Raw genomic sequence first — 15,758 nt, 5'->3', positions numbered from 1 at the left:
TTAAAGCAGAGTGTGCAATTCGGCTGAGATTATTTTAAATGTTTTGAAAACCTGTAGTGGAGTTTACCACTTAGATAATTTGGATAAAATAACAATTTTCCATTCGATGGAAATGTGCAGTAAAAGTTTCAGCCACAAAATTATGTGTTATAATGTATGTAGCGTGCACATCGGATTATGACAGTGATATGCTAAAATAATTATCCTAGAAATTAGCACGTTAAATGCACGCTAAGCGGAGAGAACACCGGTCATGTGGCTTCAAGTATTGTCCAATTAGATGTTCAGTTCATTTCATAATTTTATGGCTTCTCTTCATGGCATTTACGTTAATTGTTGTTTTATTCAGTTTTTATTCAAATAGTTATCTGTACTGATACATTGTATATCCTGGGCAAGTATATGGGTGATCGAGAGGACGACCGTGACGTATTAAAAAAGCCAAGTTGTATAAAATCAACACTTGCCAGAGCTGCATGTTTATTTTTGTCGTCATTGTCCATAGCAGATGACTAGCAAACTTTTCTGCATTTTGATTCGTTAATCAGGCTGGGTTAGTCCGTTTCCGTCTTGTGACCCTTTTATTTCTATTCCCGTTCATCATGTAAATAGATGAATCCCTCCAGTAACCTATCTAATACAACACAGTATGACTCCTTCGATATATGAGACCTAGTATAGTGTGAATTTAGACCTTATCCATCCAATCTTTCACCGCCCTATCGCATAATGAATGCGAGATCGGGATGTGACATGTTCTTAACCGACCAGCTCATCGGTCATCTCGTTTCCCTCAAAGCCAAAATGTTCAGTTACACAGACCAGCGTGATCTGATGAATCAGTCCTAACTGGTATAGGCCATGGTTCATATCAAAGGCCTGGTATTCGTTCGAAAAATCCACATTAGGCTTGCAGCCGGCGGTTTTTTTTTTGTCGAGAATATATTTGACACATCCTAACCTAAATTCCTTCTCGAAGCGAGACGTCATTTTTTGTGAACTACCGTTGAATGTAGCGAAATCCGTGAAATCCTTATTAGTATCGAGAGTCTAAAGTTTAATAAACTTTTGCTATTCGCAGTTGATTAATCTGACAATCGAATGAAAGAAATATCTAGGAAAACTTTCTACTAAAGCCTTTCAATTTTTTTTAGTTTTCAATTCTTAAAAGCTTTCTGAAAACTTGCTTAAAGACGTTATCCGAAAGAAAATGAAATTAGGAAAACTGCATCGGTTACACTACACCACTATTTTACCGTATTATACCAGAAAACATGGCAATATAATGGCATTTTATCATTGTCTGAGACACATTGCTACATTGCTAAAATTGAAAAATCGATTTAGTTATGTGTCCCAATATTTCAACAAAAGAAAATCGTTTGATATCAGATCTGGTTGTGATAAAAATAGATATCATCCCATCACACTACTTTGTAGCGGCTGGTGGAGCTGTATTATGATGATATATTAAGATAGCTCTTAGCTACTTCACAGCAAGGTTCGTCTAAAAAGAGTTAAAAATAGAAATATTTTGACATATTTCGTATAAGCATTTCCGCAATAAAAACGAATGACCTTTCAATAACAACAAAACTGTCAAAACCACACTCAATTCCCCCGCTCCCCCATTACACCACCACTATAACAACAAAATTTTGTAATGTCGAATCATTTGCATAAATTTTCGTTTTCCGTATCTTTTCACATCCATCGCTTTTAAAAATAAATTTTCGAAAAAAAAAATCCATCTTCAATAATAAATTGGATTCCATTGTCAATTTCAAATTCATCATATCCATAACACAAGTGACACACATAATACCCGCCAGGGGTATATGGATTTGTTTTATCTCCGAAATCCATAAAAATACATATAAAATCGATGCCATATTCAGATAAATTGAGATTTTGATCTAAGAAAATTAAAAGAATTTTTTTTTTCATCGTTTTGCAAACCGATGCATGTTTATGGAATCGATGGATGAACGTCAAATTGTGTATCTATCTTGTACATTTATACAATCTACGAGCAAGTAATTTACCATTGTAATAAAGGGAAATTGTGTTGTATCAACGCTAATAAAAGGGTGACCCTATATCAAATAATTTATACCCGCACGCCGCACTAATAAAATCCCACGCAACGCAGAGCAAAAATGCAACAACAATGACAAGAATATACTTACAGGCAGGAGAAGTTATTAAGCAATACTTAATGGGAGGCTTAATATGCTTGTACACGGGTGATTATGCTACCTTTCTTAGCAAGGGCAGATATTTTTGTGGGTTTCGTTGACAAAGGATTTAAAAAAAGATTCAAGGATTTTCCTATCAGTTTCCTAGGAGTTTTAGAGAATTTTTGACTGATTCTGGATGGATTTTTAAGGACTTTTTTCAATTTTCAAGAATTTTGTTTTTGATCTTTTAAAGGATTTTCTATGATTTTGAGGATTTTCTTTAGTTATCACCTCGTTTCATAGTGTCATAACAATCACACATACGAAATATCCCGGACTTGTTACCTACTTTGTGCGTAACACCAAACACGAAACATCCACAGCTCGTAATAGCACTAGTAAATGGTTTTAAATTAATTATTTCGTTGTCGGTAGTTGTACTAATGCACAAATAACCTTCATTGCGACACTAAAATGATAATTTTGTTTCATTTAAAGTTAACTTGCTTGTGAATGTGTTTAGATCTCTTATTTTGGTTTGTGACATGAGTCACAAATTTGAAAGTAAGTCGCAGTATCTGAGCCCTAATGTAGAATAGGTAGAATGGAACCTGCAACCGACAAGTAAGAAAGAAACTATTTGTTCTTTCTTTCACTTCCCCATACAAAAATAATTTTTCCAGCATTGGGCCTACCAGTCCTGAATTTGCAATTATCAATAGTTCAAAACTTTCTTTACGACAGAAGCTATTTTCTTTGTCGTTTCAATAGACTTTAAAAAAAGTCATGTGAAGAAGACATGGCAAATGTATCGTGTTGTGTCTTGCTGTCTTGCAGAAAAAGTTTTTTTTAAGTTGTCTAAATGTTGGAAATTAACAAAATAAAAGCGAATTAAAAAAAAAAAATGTCGTTTAAGACAGATAGAACTGACGTCCGCAATATTATAAGAAACAATCACAAGGTTCTACTAGCAAAATACTGACAAAGAGAATTGCACGTTTAGCATTTTACAATTCATTAAGTAAAACTATAAAGGCATTTGAATCGCGACTTTAACCATTTACCATACTTCTTCCAATCGAGCTTCCCACGTAACCGTAGTATCTTTTCTTCCATTCCATAAGGCAAACTGCCGACAGTCATTGCCATATAATTCCAATTACGACTGAAAGTTTAAGTACTTCGTGCCAAACGAATGTTCGATGAAAATTGTTATAGTGTGCGGTTTTGTCAACAAAGTGACAAATTATAATGTTAGTCTTGGCATGGACGCTATAAGCGAACCATACTTTATCGGAGATAAAAAACACAAAGTTTTGTTCTAAGGCTTCAACATTCACATCTGACCTTCACAAAAAATGATAATTGCCAAAACCAAGTCAGGTGTTTGGTAACAGGCTACTAGCGGGCCACTAGTACGTAGTGTAACCAAATAGATTGAAATTACTGCAATTTTTGTATCATATTCTCTGGACTGAGTTTGGGATATTGTAGTTGATCTTACGTTCTTTCATTCCATGTATACCATACCCCAGATAGTCTGCCACTAACAACTCGTGTCTACGTAATATCCTTTTCAATTTGTTTTTCCACAATCCACATCAATGAATATTTTATAAAACAATAAATTGAATTGAGGATATTGGTTCGAAAAATCAGATAAAGAGATTGAAATGTGTACTACAGATCCAATTTTTGTAGGTACACAATTTCACCGAGAACTTCACCGAAAGATTTTCAAATTATGCTGTTTAGAATCCATCAACTTTAACTGTTTCACAAAGTTCTTATTCTCTAAACTCACTGTCTGAATTTCTTATCGAAATCGTTCATTGCAAACGAAAACAATCATGTCCCTATCATGCTCCAAAAGTAATAATGATTAGTTTTCCGAAAACTTGAAAATAAATTGTTTCAACTGGAAGGAACGCTATTTGATTGTTGATTTTAAAGCTAATTTATGACAAACACTCGGTGGCTTGAAAATTAAAGTGGGATCCTCATTTTATGCAATTCTAACAATTATCATGTGAAAATAGAATATATAAAGGAATCCCTACATTGTGGGGCAGGTGAAGTAGCATCAAATGCGGACCATTCGATATGCGAATGCTGTCCGTTTTGCCGACGAATATGATTAAGCTAATTAGATCAAGTTGGTAAAATCAACGAGAAAAGTAGCTCATTTCATTAACAAAAATGTATTTCATTTCCGACGATTTTATCTACCGCGTTCCATCGTCTGTAAGTGTTACTCTTATACTTTTATTGGTCAACAATAAAGTACGGAGGGACAAAATATTCTAGATAAAAAAATATTTCAGAAGGAAGTGATACTAAATCCACTGTACTGCCACGACCAGGTAGCGCAATAGGTAGTGCAATGGACTCACGCCCTATATATCGCGGGTTCGACAACTGTGTCAGACAAAGAGTATCAAACAGGATAGAAGATCACAAAGACAATGTCCGACGTTACGAATACAATAATCCAGCCATAGCTAGGAACACCATCAGGAACAAAAAACATGAAATAAATTGGCAAAATTCCAAACTGGTAATGAGAGAGAATGACCTCAAATTACGGAGAATTAAAGAAGGTTTAGCCATTCAAGAACATCAAGGTCCATTAATGAACATCGACAGAGGTCTTGTTCTTAGCAATGATTGAAAACCAATAATACCGAAACTTGCAGATATCATACAAACACCAAACACCAATGTGAAATCTCTCGAAAATATGGTTAATGCACAACAGGCCCATTGGCTACGTAGGTGCTTGGAAAGCATCAGCGTTCCTGCCCATCTTATCCTATCCTATCCTAAATCCACTGTAGAAAGACTTTGACAATCTCCGCTCATGCATCGATACACGTGTACATTATTTATTTGTACAGCTGATTAATTATCGCATTGGCTGGCTAACACCAACGAAAATTGTTTTTCATAGCAGTGTATTGTAATTTAAACCAGGTTGTTCAAACAATATTGACTTTGTTTTGATAAAACGTTGGTAAATGAAAGTCTTCCTTGTATGGCAACTGTTTAACTGAATGTTCTATTAGCGGATCTAGAAAACGATCGGAAGAAAAGATGTTATGGAAAGATATGCAGAATACAAAGCAACGGCTTTCCCATGATACACATCAGAAAGAAACAAGAAATGACCAAAGATCGATCATGGGGTAAGCGATCAGTTGAGAGATATCAAACGATCATGTTGAACCTCGCCTGTTTTTAAATACTTAAAATTAAATGGAACACGTATCATGAGCCAGACTGTAAATACATGTGTTTCATGCTCGGCTTACTCATTTATTGTTATCTCGAGAAGCGAAGTGGTGGTTTAGAGTGCAAAAGTAGTGAAGTAGTGATAAATATGAAATTTCACTCGATTTTAAGCGCTGTGTTGCTAGTTGCTATTGGTGACGTACGTATATTTGTTCAAGGCTGTATACTGTTATAGGGAGACAGTGGAATCTGTACGACGTGATTCATTTTTTGTATGAAAAGTGGTCTGTCAGCCAATAATCTGACTGTGTCACTACCTCCTCTACACTATACAGTCTTGAATTGAATTCTCTTTTGCTTAAAATTATTTTTATTCCATGTAAAGGGCATTAATGGTGCAACACCAAATGTCGCTCTGTCATGTTCACCGGACTGTCGTCTTGTATTCGTGAAATGTACTGCAAAGGAGGCCCTGCAGTGTGGAGCTGGTGAAGTAGCATCAGACGCAGATCCTTCGATATGTCAATGCTGTCCGTATTGTCAAACGGAAGCACCGAAGTGTTCACCGGATTGTCGCCTTGTGGACATGAAATGTACCTCAAAGGAGGCTCTACAGTGTGGACCAGGTGAAGTTGCATCAGACCCAGATGCTTCAATATGTCAGTGCTGCCCATACTGTCGAAAGGAAGCACCGAAGTGTTCACCGAACTGTAGTCTTGTTAAATTAAAATGTGTAACAAAGGAGGCCCTAAAGTGTAGACCAGATGAAGTAGCATCAGACGCGGATCCTTCGATATGTAAATGCTGTCCATATTGTCGAAAGGATGCACCGAAGTGTTTACCGAACTGTAGTCTTGTTAAATTAAAATGTGTGGCAAAGGAGGCCCTAAAGTGTAGACCAGATGAAGTAGCATCAGACGCAGATCCTTCGATATGTAAATGCTGTCCATATTGTCGAAAGGTAGCACCGAAGTGTTTACCGAACTGTAGCCTTGTAAGAATGAAATGTACTGCAAAGGAGGCCCTACAGTGTGGACCTGGTGAAGTCGCATCAGACCCAGATGCTTCAATATGCAAATGCTGTCCATATTGTAGAAAGAAACCTATCCGTTCACCGGATTCTAGTCTTGTAAAATTGCGGCAGGTGAAGTAGCATCTAGCTCTTAATCTGATAATCTGTTCGTTTTGCCGACAAATATGATCCATCAAATAAGATCAAGTAGGTAAAATCAACTGGGAATGTTCATTTCAAAAATAAAAATCTAAAACGAACTTTGGGTATTTCATTCCTTGATAACTCGACAAGGACCTTTAGGGGCTGTAGGACGTAAAATTGACGAAAAAGTGCATTCTAGTTGAGTGATTACTCATGTCAAACTGATAACAACGCTTAAAAACGCGACGCCATTTCTATACGACATCTAGGTCTTTTAGATAAACAAAACTGGTTACTGGTTAATTAAAAAAGCAGCTTTACTATCGGATCTATTACTTCATTTAATCTAAACCCAGTATCGTTTTTTTGTGAATATCTCGTATGGAAATGTAGGGTGCCTTAAAAAGAGCATGGATTTCATTTTTAAAATCATCGTACTAGAGTTGTGGTGCTCGCAAACGTTTGAGTTTGATTTTATCATAAAAGCGTTGCCTCTGGTAATTAATTACTTTCGCAGCATCTAACGTAACGAACTATTAACGGGATTTAGGTACAATTTTTGAATGTATTTGCCTAGATTGCTTCTGCTTGTTTAACTTTACTACATCGTGAAGTAATTCAATTCGAAGCCAATAGACGTTGTCAATTCAATAAGAATCTGTTGACCGTATGTTGTTTTAGTCAGATATACCATAAAATCTTTTCAGGGAAAATTTTCCTCTCCATTTTACTTTCATTCAATTTCAGCAGCCATTGAATAAATCTGTTGGTTACATACATAGTTTGTTCTTGTCAGTTGATTTCAGATACAGCCTGATAAAGTATACGAAATTATGCTGAAAGTTAATAAAAGAACTTTCTCTCCCCGTAAAATCTCTGTTTAACGTTACACATGTTGGCTATTCCGGAGTGCCAGCATGTTTTGGCATTGTATAAAGCCTAAGTCCATATCCATATAGACAAAAAAGATATGGTAAAAGTTTTCATAAACTTTATAATAATATTAATGAAGACCGCCCTGAGTCGGTTATCAATTCATCGGGCAAGTTACATAATGTGGGCTAATATAACGGCAATGCATGGGAATATGAATTTTGTGTATCATAAAATATTATTTATTCTGTTTTACCATTATAATCGCAATTTGATAGAGCATAAGTTTTTGAATAAACATTTGCTCAAAGTAATTGATAGACCCTCCGATTACATATCCAGTTGGAAGTTAGATATGAACCGGGTAGTAACACTTTCCGTTCGGGATTAATGTGAAAAGCAACTTTCCAAATATTGTTGAGCTAGTAATGTTTAATGTTTTATGCGTCACACTTTCAGTTGAATCTGTATCTAGTTATGTCCGTCCGACCTTTTAATTATTTTTTTCTTTCTTCAGAGTATCGATTAGCACAGTACACTTTTCGCATAAGCTGTGAAAAATCGGTACTTATTGAACATGAAGTTGGACATTTCAGTTACAATGGACGTCTGAAATTGAACCATGAATTTACTTCAGCTGTTTTTCAGCTGGTTCGTTCATAAAGAACCAAAGTGCGTATTCGCGTTTATTCGGGTGAAACAGTTACACGCATGGGTGTAGTAGTGGTAGTAGTAGATATCCATGTCTGAATTTAACTGATATCCACTGTATTTGAACAAATACAAATGTGAAAGCAAATTGACTCAATGATGTTGTACACCCAACGAGCCTCTAAAGAATCTGAATACTTAAAATTCATTTCGCATCTTACGAAATGCCATCGAGAATTTGTGGGTTAGCTCCAATAACATCAAAGACGACAAAGTATTGAAGCAGAGTTTATAAGACAACCTGAGAGAACACACCTAATAATAAACAATTCTGAAACACTTTGTCGTTGAAGTTGCAGATCAATTCCAAGGTTATTCAAAATGTCAAAAATCATCCACAGAGAACTTAACCTGAATATATGTGTACTGTGTAGTGAAAATGAGCAGGCACTTGTTTGGAAGTAGAAACAAATGTTTTGTGGTTTTCACGATTTTCTCGTAAAATAATGAGCTCAAACATTTGCGCCAAACAAGAAACAATTAGAATTTCATCTGTTAAACATTGGAAATCTCTTAAATTTAACGTTTTTGTGGATCTGAACAAAACACAAAATTGAACAGCAGCTCAAAAGTTTCAATTGTTTTCACTGAGTTGAGGCTAGAGTTTAAGTTTACAGTTACTCGGACTTGATCTATAATGTCCCCTCGATCATCCCACAATTCCATTAGTGAGTAAGAAACTCCAACTACACAGATTTTGATTAAGCTGTCCTACGAGGTGTATTTGGTTCAAAGGTTCAAAATACTTAGTAACATATTTTTGGCGGAGACATTCTTCAAATCAATTTTTTACCATGAAGCCAAGATGGATCATCTTTGAACGAACGTAAAAATGCAGAAGACAACCTGATCGACATTTTTGTAAGTTTTTCACAAAAATAGGCTTCATGGTAAAGAATAGATTTGAAGAATGTCTGTTAAATCAATTAATTTATTTATTTTTCTACAAACTATTCGACTGTGCGACACTCAAAGCTTGACGCGTTCAAAGATACATCCAATCGTCATTCACAATTTACGTCCAGGAAAAACATCGAATCATCGATTCGTTCACTAATTTGTCACACTGAAAATCGTTTATTTTACTTGATTTTCTTTCACAATGTCGCATTGAAGTTTTCAAATTATTTTTCGACTTCACTACCAATTTATCTGAATAAAGTTTTAAATTGAGCACTAAACACAAACACCATCACGCTTGAAAGGAACGTTTTTAACAATTTATTGCAAACGAGGGGGAATCTGCTTTCTGTTCGTACTGAGAGCGTTTCGTTTGAATATTATTCGTGTATTATGCAATATAATGTTACGTAAACTGAAAATTACAATTCTTTAGCATGTACAATGTGTATTACAAAATGCAGAGTGAAAATTGGTTATTGATCAACGACGAGCACACTATTTCGTATCTTCTATATATTCGGTTCAGAGTTGTGTCGATAGTGTTTTCAATCAAAATTCGAAATTATTTGCACAAATTGCATACAGTCGTGAGCACCTAAAAGTGCCGCCGTGTCAGCAATATATCATATTCTCATTAGTTTACTTTGTTCCACACACACATGTTCCAAACAACACTTTTTTGGCTGTTTTAGGTGTTCAGAACTGTATACAAATTGTTGATGAACGCTGTAAAATTATTTGAACATTTACCTGCACAAATGTTTCAATTTCACCACTCCAAACACTTGCTCCCGGCTGATTAGACCATCCTCAAAGAGTACTTCATACTTTTCTATGAACATGGATTTGCGATATTCAAATAAATACGGCTGTGGAATAAAGAGAGATTATTTATTGCAATTTCTTTCTCCACACATTTTTGAGAAATTTTTCTTCTATTTTATTGTCGACAAAAAAAACCGAACTCTTCTCGTTATGATATTTGATTTGGGTGACGTGTTATTGATTTTATGTGCAAAAAAAAAATGAAGAAGAAAAAGGTTAAAGTACTTTAAATGGCATTTCGATGATAGATATCGTACGCAATAGTATTTTAAGACACGACACAAGTTGATAAAGGTAGCGACGCTTCGGTGATTCCACTAGTTTATCCAGCAATGCCAATACAGGTGGTATGCCACCATCGGTTGGGCTGGGTTCGGCACCGTATCTAAACATAATAAAAGAAAATGTTGGGAAATTTGTTATTCAAGCGAAAGATTTTTCGGGAGGAAAAACTAAACACGTTCCAAATATTAAAATGGGAAATCATTTCCAACTGAGTCAGTCAGGATATTGTAAACGTATGCGTATATCTATAAGAGACACGACTAAAAATAGCTTTAAATTCGAGAGAATGAAAAAAAAGTATCCCCTAAAATTGCAATACATTTATATACGGGGAATATTATAGAGATATATCTACACTTTCAAAAGGATTTCCTTCACATATCGAATCTATAAAAGGTACGTTTCGTTCTATACTTTTTTTTTGCTTTTGTTATTATCTTGTTTCTTTATTATGTTACCAACATCTATTTATATATGTACGAATAGAATACGATTTAGAATTGATTCGATATCCTTTAAAGTGTAGAGTATGGGGAAGCGAGAAATGGCTATAATTTTATCAGAGATGAGATGCTCTACAAGTGGCTGTATGTGTCATAGCCATTTTCTTAGACATTTTATATGGTAATCTTCTTTATGTTATTCACTGCGATCCAGAAGAAGAAGAAGAAAAAAAGACGACAGAAAAAAAAAATCTTTGTGTCTATACTCCCATTCAACAAATTGTGTGGGAATGAATAAAATATGCTTTAGTTGTAACATTCTTTCTTATGTTGTGGGGTATTGTCTGCAGCCAAGTATTTTGAATATATTAGATTCTTCACCAGCAAAGTTTAAAGAAGAAGTAATATTGAATTTAAATTTTTGTTTGGCGAAAAACAAAATGTAATAATCAGAAAGTTTTTTGGTGACTTTTATTGGGGAAACAAATTAATATCGTTCGCGAACTCAAGAACGGAACAATTTGACAAACAGTCAAATTGTCGTCAAATTTTTCTTTTTGCATTTACACGGACTTTACTTCACAAAGACGACGATTTTTCTGAATTAATTTCGACGAATTGCATTCATTACGGTCACGGACAGTTAGTTACAAACAATCTTCCCTTTGTGGCCACAATTCTCCAAAAATTTCTGAACTTAGGTACACACACAATGCTAGCAAAATGTACCTAAGTTCGGAAAATGTAAGAAATTTTTTTGAAGAATTGTAGGAACAACGGGAAGATTGTAACGTGTAATGAATAAGTAAGACCTGAGCCGACATATGAATAGTTAAAAACGGCACAGATGAGACACTATTTTGTCAGCTTTTACAGCATTGAACTTATTCATTAACATTTTTCCGAAATTTTCAAATTTTTAATGCACGAAAGTGGCAGGACATGAGAAACTAAATTTAAATTCATTGCAATTTCAAGTTCAAGTGCTGACAATAAATTTCCATTCTACGGATTCTGACTAAAAAAAATGAAATTGGGGCACCAAGCAAAAGTTATAAGACCCGAACCACTGGATTCAACAATTTCATTTTTTTTTAAATTAGGGAAAATGTCGGAAAACTTAAGAAAATTTGGGAAAATGTTTTCCCAAAAGTAGCGGAAATAGATCATTTTCATGACCTTGTAAACGTCAGACACGATCCCAACTGTCAGACACGTCGAAAAAAATCGAATGAATTGAACGAGCGATTTTCATATAAAAATCAGTAAATTGAACGCAGTTAACGTCAATTGATTGAGGTTAAGGACTACTTGACGAAAAATTAAGTGGGGTAACGTTGACAAGTACCGTATAATGAAAATGATCTATAGTACTGTAATGGTGATCAATTCCTATAACTGACATATCTATAGTAGTGCATCTACCAAAATTCATTTTCCAAACATTAGATACAATTAACTGTTCATTTTTAGCACAATATGCCCAGCCTGGGCCTAGGTGCTTGACTCCCAAAGGACTCAGCTCACTTATCCTATCCTAACTGTTCATTTTATTCAGAAAACTACTCTTAGCCTACATCTGTGCGGTTAAGGCAGCTCTCTAGCAATATCACACCAATCGTACAGTGTCCGCTTTACACCAATTGTTTACAAAATTAGGAGGCCAAACATTGTACAGTGTCCGCTTGTAAATTTCATTACACTTCATACACTTCTAAAATAATGAAATTTACAAGCGGACACTGTACACTTATAATTTTTTCAAAAATGAACGACCTTTATTTCTGGCAGAAATGTGTTAGTTTTCAATTAAAATTAGAGTTGGTTTTGTCAGTTTCTTAGACAAATTTTACCTAGACTGGTATTTTGTATGATAAAATGATGTGTCCCCAAATTCAGTTTGTATAAGATACACATTTCGTACGACACCAATACGCTTTTGATAGTTCAATCAGCCCGTTTCATTAAGAGGGTAAACATACTACCAAGCATTTCGTATTTCATGTTGGGATCACACATTTTACATAATTTTGTTCGAAATTTCCTTTCTAGACATAATTACTCTTAGATCAGTCTAACCAGCTCTTAGAAAATTGAGGAGTTTATGAAAATTTCGAACTGCTCTCTTTTCTCTTAGGGCTCTTGCCCGAGCACTTTCCTCTTAAGTTTGTTGTTTGACTGATTTAAAGAATCGTCAGGTGTTTGATATGGAAATTCTTTTATCCCATTTAGTCTTAGTATAAATTTTGCTAAACGAACACTAGCTAAAGCTCATCGCTTGGCTTTGTTGACGTTGTCGATAACAAATGACTAGTCTCCGACGAAAAGATTTTGCGGATTGTTTTTAATTGCAGACCAATACAAATGGATTATCCGCGGTTTAGTCGAACTTAAATGCCTAATCAGAGATCACGATAAGACATTCCTATGCCGTTGTCTTATTTTTTTCTTTGTTTAATATCACAATATGAAAACATTCGCGTCGTCTATATATACTGTTATGGTGTTGTTACTGTATAGATATATCGGTTTAGCATTGTTGTCTATCGAGATTTTGTATACAAGTAAAATCGATTACATGGGGAAAAATGGATTCATTTTGTGTTCGAAATAAATAAATGTTATTTTTTCCCTCGACATAATTTTCTGTAGCGAGAGAAAAGCAGAAAGTTAGATGTCGGAAAAATTCTGGTTACACGTTTTCATGGTTTCCTTTTTCGGCTGTCGTTGTTGAAGTCAAACAGTCGATCTTTTCTATGAGTTAAACACATATTCTTGTTAAGTCGGAACGATGTTTATATACTATGGGAAGATTTACGATAAATTTATCGGATCCAGGAAGGTACACTAAGTCCAAAGTCAAGCATTCACAGAATGTTCAAACAACATAATAAACCAAGTTGAACTTCAATTCGTTATTTTCATCAACCTTTTGTAAATGGAAAGGGGTAGCCATAACGAGGATATCTGTCCTTTATGTTGCTTCAAGTATCGGTCATAGTTTTTCATATCAAATCTTTTACTTCATTAGTTTAATTTTTAAAAAAATCTGGTTTGTTGTCAACAAAACATCTGGGTTGGTAACAGATGACTAGTTGTTTCTCAAAGGTTTTGAAAACGTTCAAACCATTCAAGACTTTCAAAAATGATTCCAATGTAAATGTACCTTTAACAGACTTTGAATCAATAATTTTCGTTTCGTCATCGCCATTATTGTGCAATTATTAGTTTTAATAGGACTCTTCATTCAATTGAATGTGCACATACTGCTGAGCACCTACTTATGTGGCTCGTTTTCAATTTGATTTTTAAATACTCACAGGGCGACTAGAACAATTACTCTCTGAACAAATTGTGTTAACCTCACCGAAACATCAATTATCTGCTTGCCTTCGGCTCGCTTGTCGAAATAACAGTTTTCAAAGCTTGTTGCTGAAATACACACTCGTGAATCCGTCTCGTATAACAAAATTTATCACTCATGTAATGAATGACTTCCGTCGCATCCAATGTTATCTGCAATTTAGTCACACACTCAGCGACCAACAAACTAGGTAACACACTTAATGATTGTGAAATATGAGTTTTCCCTTTAAAGGAAAACTGATTTTCACAGAACAATAACTACTTAGTTTACACAGCTGCGTAAAACTATCATATCTTAGTTTGTGTGTCTTCATTGTGGAACACCCACTACCTTTTAACTATGTCTGTCCCAATTTTGATGCATTTGTATTTATATATGAAATATTATACATTTTCGGCTGACAGAGTTGTTGTTGTCTATATTTTGCTTGACCTCATTTAAAGTCTGATGCCATTTTGTTTCCTATTGATTTTTGAGAAGAATAACTTAGCAGTAACGTTGAAAGTATAACATTCAATTTTGCACTAACACAACAATGCCTAGTGAAGCGCTGGATCTGTATTTTCTCGTCTTTATCGAATAACAATTTATGCAAGCGAATTGAACAGGAAGCTTGATGAAACGTTAATTTTATTTCACCGAGTGTAAAATTCCTATCTGCAACGTAGCCAATTAAATGTCGTCTATGAAAATAGAGAACATTTATCCAACAATTCTGGCTAATTTATGGAGTTCATGGAGTATATCTAACGTAAAATACAATTTCACGATGGTTAAACTGAGTAAATACACTCTAAATATTAAGCGTATTTTCTAAGTAGCTTTTACCGTATGCACTTCTATTAAACAACACTACTGGATTGAGTTGATTGTGTTAAAATATTTTCACAATTCCAGCAGTAAAACTTTTTCTTTGTTGGTCGGTGAATTCGTCTCAAGGCATATCGGGCGTGTACACACACTACAATGTTATACAATTTTCAACAAAACGAAAGATATTGTACACAGGATGCAATCGTAATGTAGCATCGTTTCCGATGAATTATGGACTCTGATGTACTTTTCCGTTTTCCAAGCGATAAGTGCTTGTGTACAAAGGTTAAAGCATAAAATGCTTCGGCATTTAATGTAACGATAGCAAATTAGCGAGAAACGACAACTTGTATGTTCATAATTTTTCTTTCGATTTGCAGTACGTGGTCGTTTAGATTTACAGACTCAATTTAATTATGTGAAATGGCGTAGCATATGGAATTGTAATGAGTGGAAGAGTAATGAATTTCAATTGAGAAAATATAGTAGACTATGTCCTTGGTGTTGTTTTAAAGTAGTTTCAAATCCTTAAAGCATTTACAATGAGAGGAATCGAATTCGCTAAATCTTCTTAACAACAGGAACAACTAGTATGTTCTTGTCGGTCGAAAAGTCGAAATTCAATAATGAAATCATAGAAAACTTCATAATGCAGTTCCAAGCAAGTTAATAAACAATCTAAAACCACTGAACCGAACTGAATTTTCTCAATCATTTGATCCATTAACCTTCTTCTAGCTTTGTTCCTTTGTTTAAAGACATCTCTAACAGCCTTTCACGGCCAATACTAAAGACTCAGTCTGGACCGCTGACTACCTACGCCTCGAAGCAGGGCCTATTAAGTAGAATTTAATTAGCAAAAATTCTCACAAAATTCTCCACAAATTTGCAAAAATTTTCAAAAAACAGCTTCTACACACCTTCAAAGTCAAATTAATTGCTTTATTCTCTTTAAATTGTACTAAAAGAGA

At 34.8% G+C, this 15,758-nt stretch overlaps 2 protein-coding genes and 1 long non-coding RNA gene across 3 annotated transcripts in view; 2 read left to right on the top strand and 1 right to left on the bottom strand.

Annotated features, from left to right (window-relative positions):
- LOC119067520 (guanylate cyclase soluble subunit beta-1) overlaps positions 1–15,758 on the top strand; it is a 140,946-nt gene that overhangs the window by 102,266 nt on the left and 22,922 nt on the right. The window lies entirely within an intron of this gene.
- LOC119067538 overlaps positions 1–15,758 on the bottom strand; it is a 38,014-nt gene that overhangs the window by 3,711 nt on the left and 18,545 nt on the right. Inside the window, exons 7-8 of the mRNA XM_037170594.1 lie at positions 10,105–10,264; positions 9,805–9,923 (exon numbers count right to left, since the gene is read on the bottom strand). Of these exons, the coding sequence (XP_037026489.1) occupies positions 9,805–9,923; positions 10,105–10,264 (279 nt within the window). The remainder of the gene's footprint in view (positions 1–9,804; positions 9,924–10,104; positions 10,265–15,758) is intronic.
- On the top strand, positions 5,474–10,989 carry LOC119067550. Its single transcript, XR_005085954.1, has 3 exons — positions 5,474–5,610; positions 5,797–6,520; positions 10,980–10,989. It is a non-coding gene; the product is annotated as an uncharacterized LOC119067550 (long non-coding RNA).

This window comes from Bradysia coprophila, assembly GCF_014529535.1.
Source record: "Bradysia coprophila strain Holo2 chromosome X unlocalized genomic scaffold, BU_Bcop_v1 contig_12, whole genome shotgun sequence".
In the NCBI taxonomy this organism is placed as follows: domain Eukaryota; kingdom Metazoa; phylum Arthropoda; class Insecta; order Diptera; family Sciaridae; genus Bradysia; species Bradysia coprophila.
Note: the sequence above shows the minus strand (reverse complement) of the source record. Positions and strands in the feature narration are given on the sequence as shown.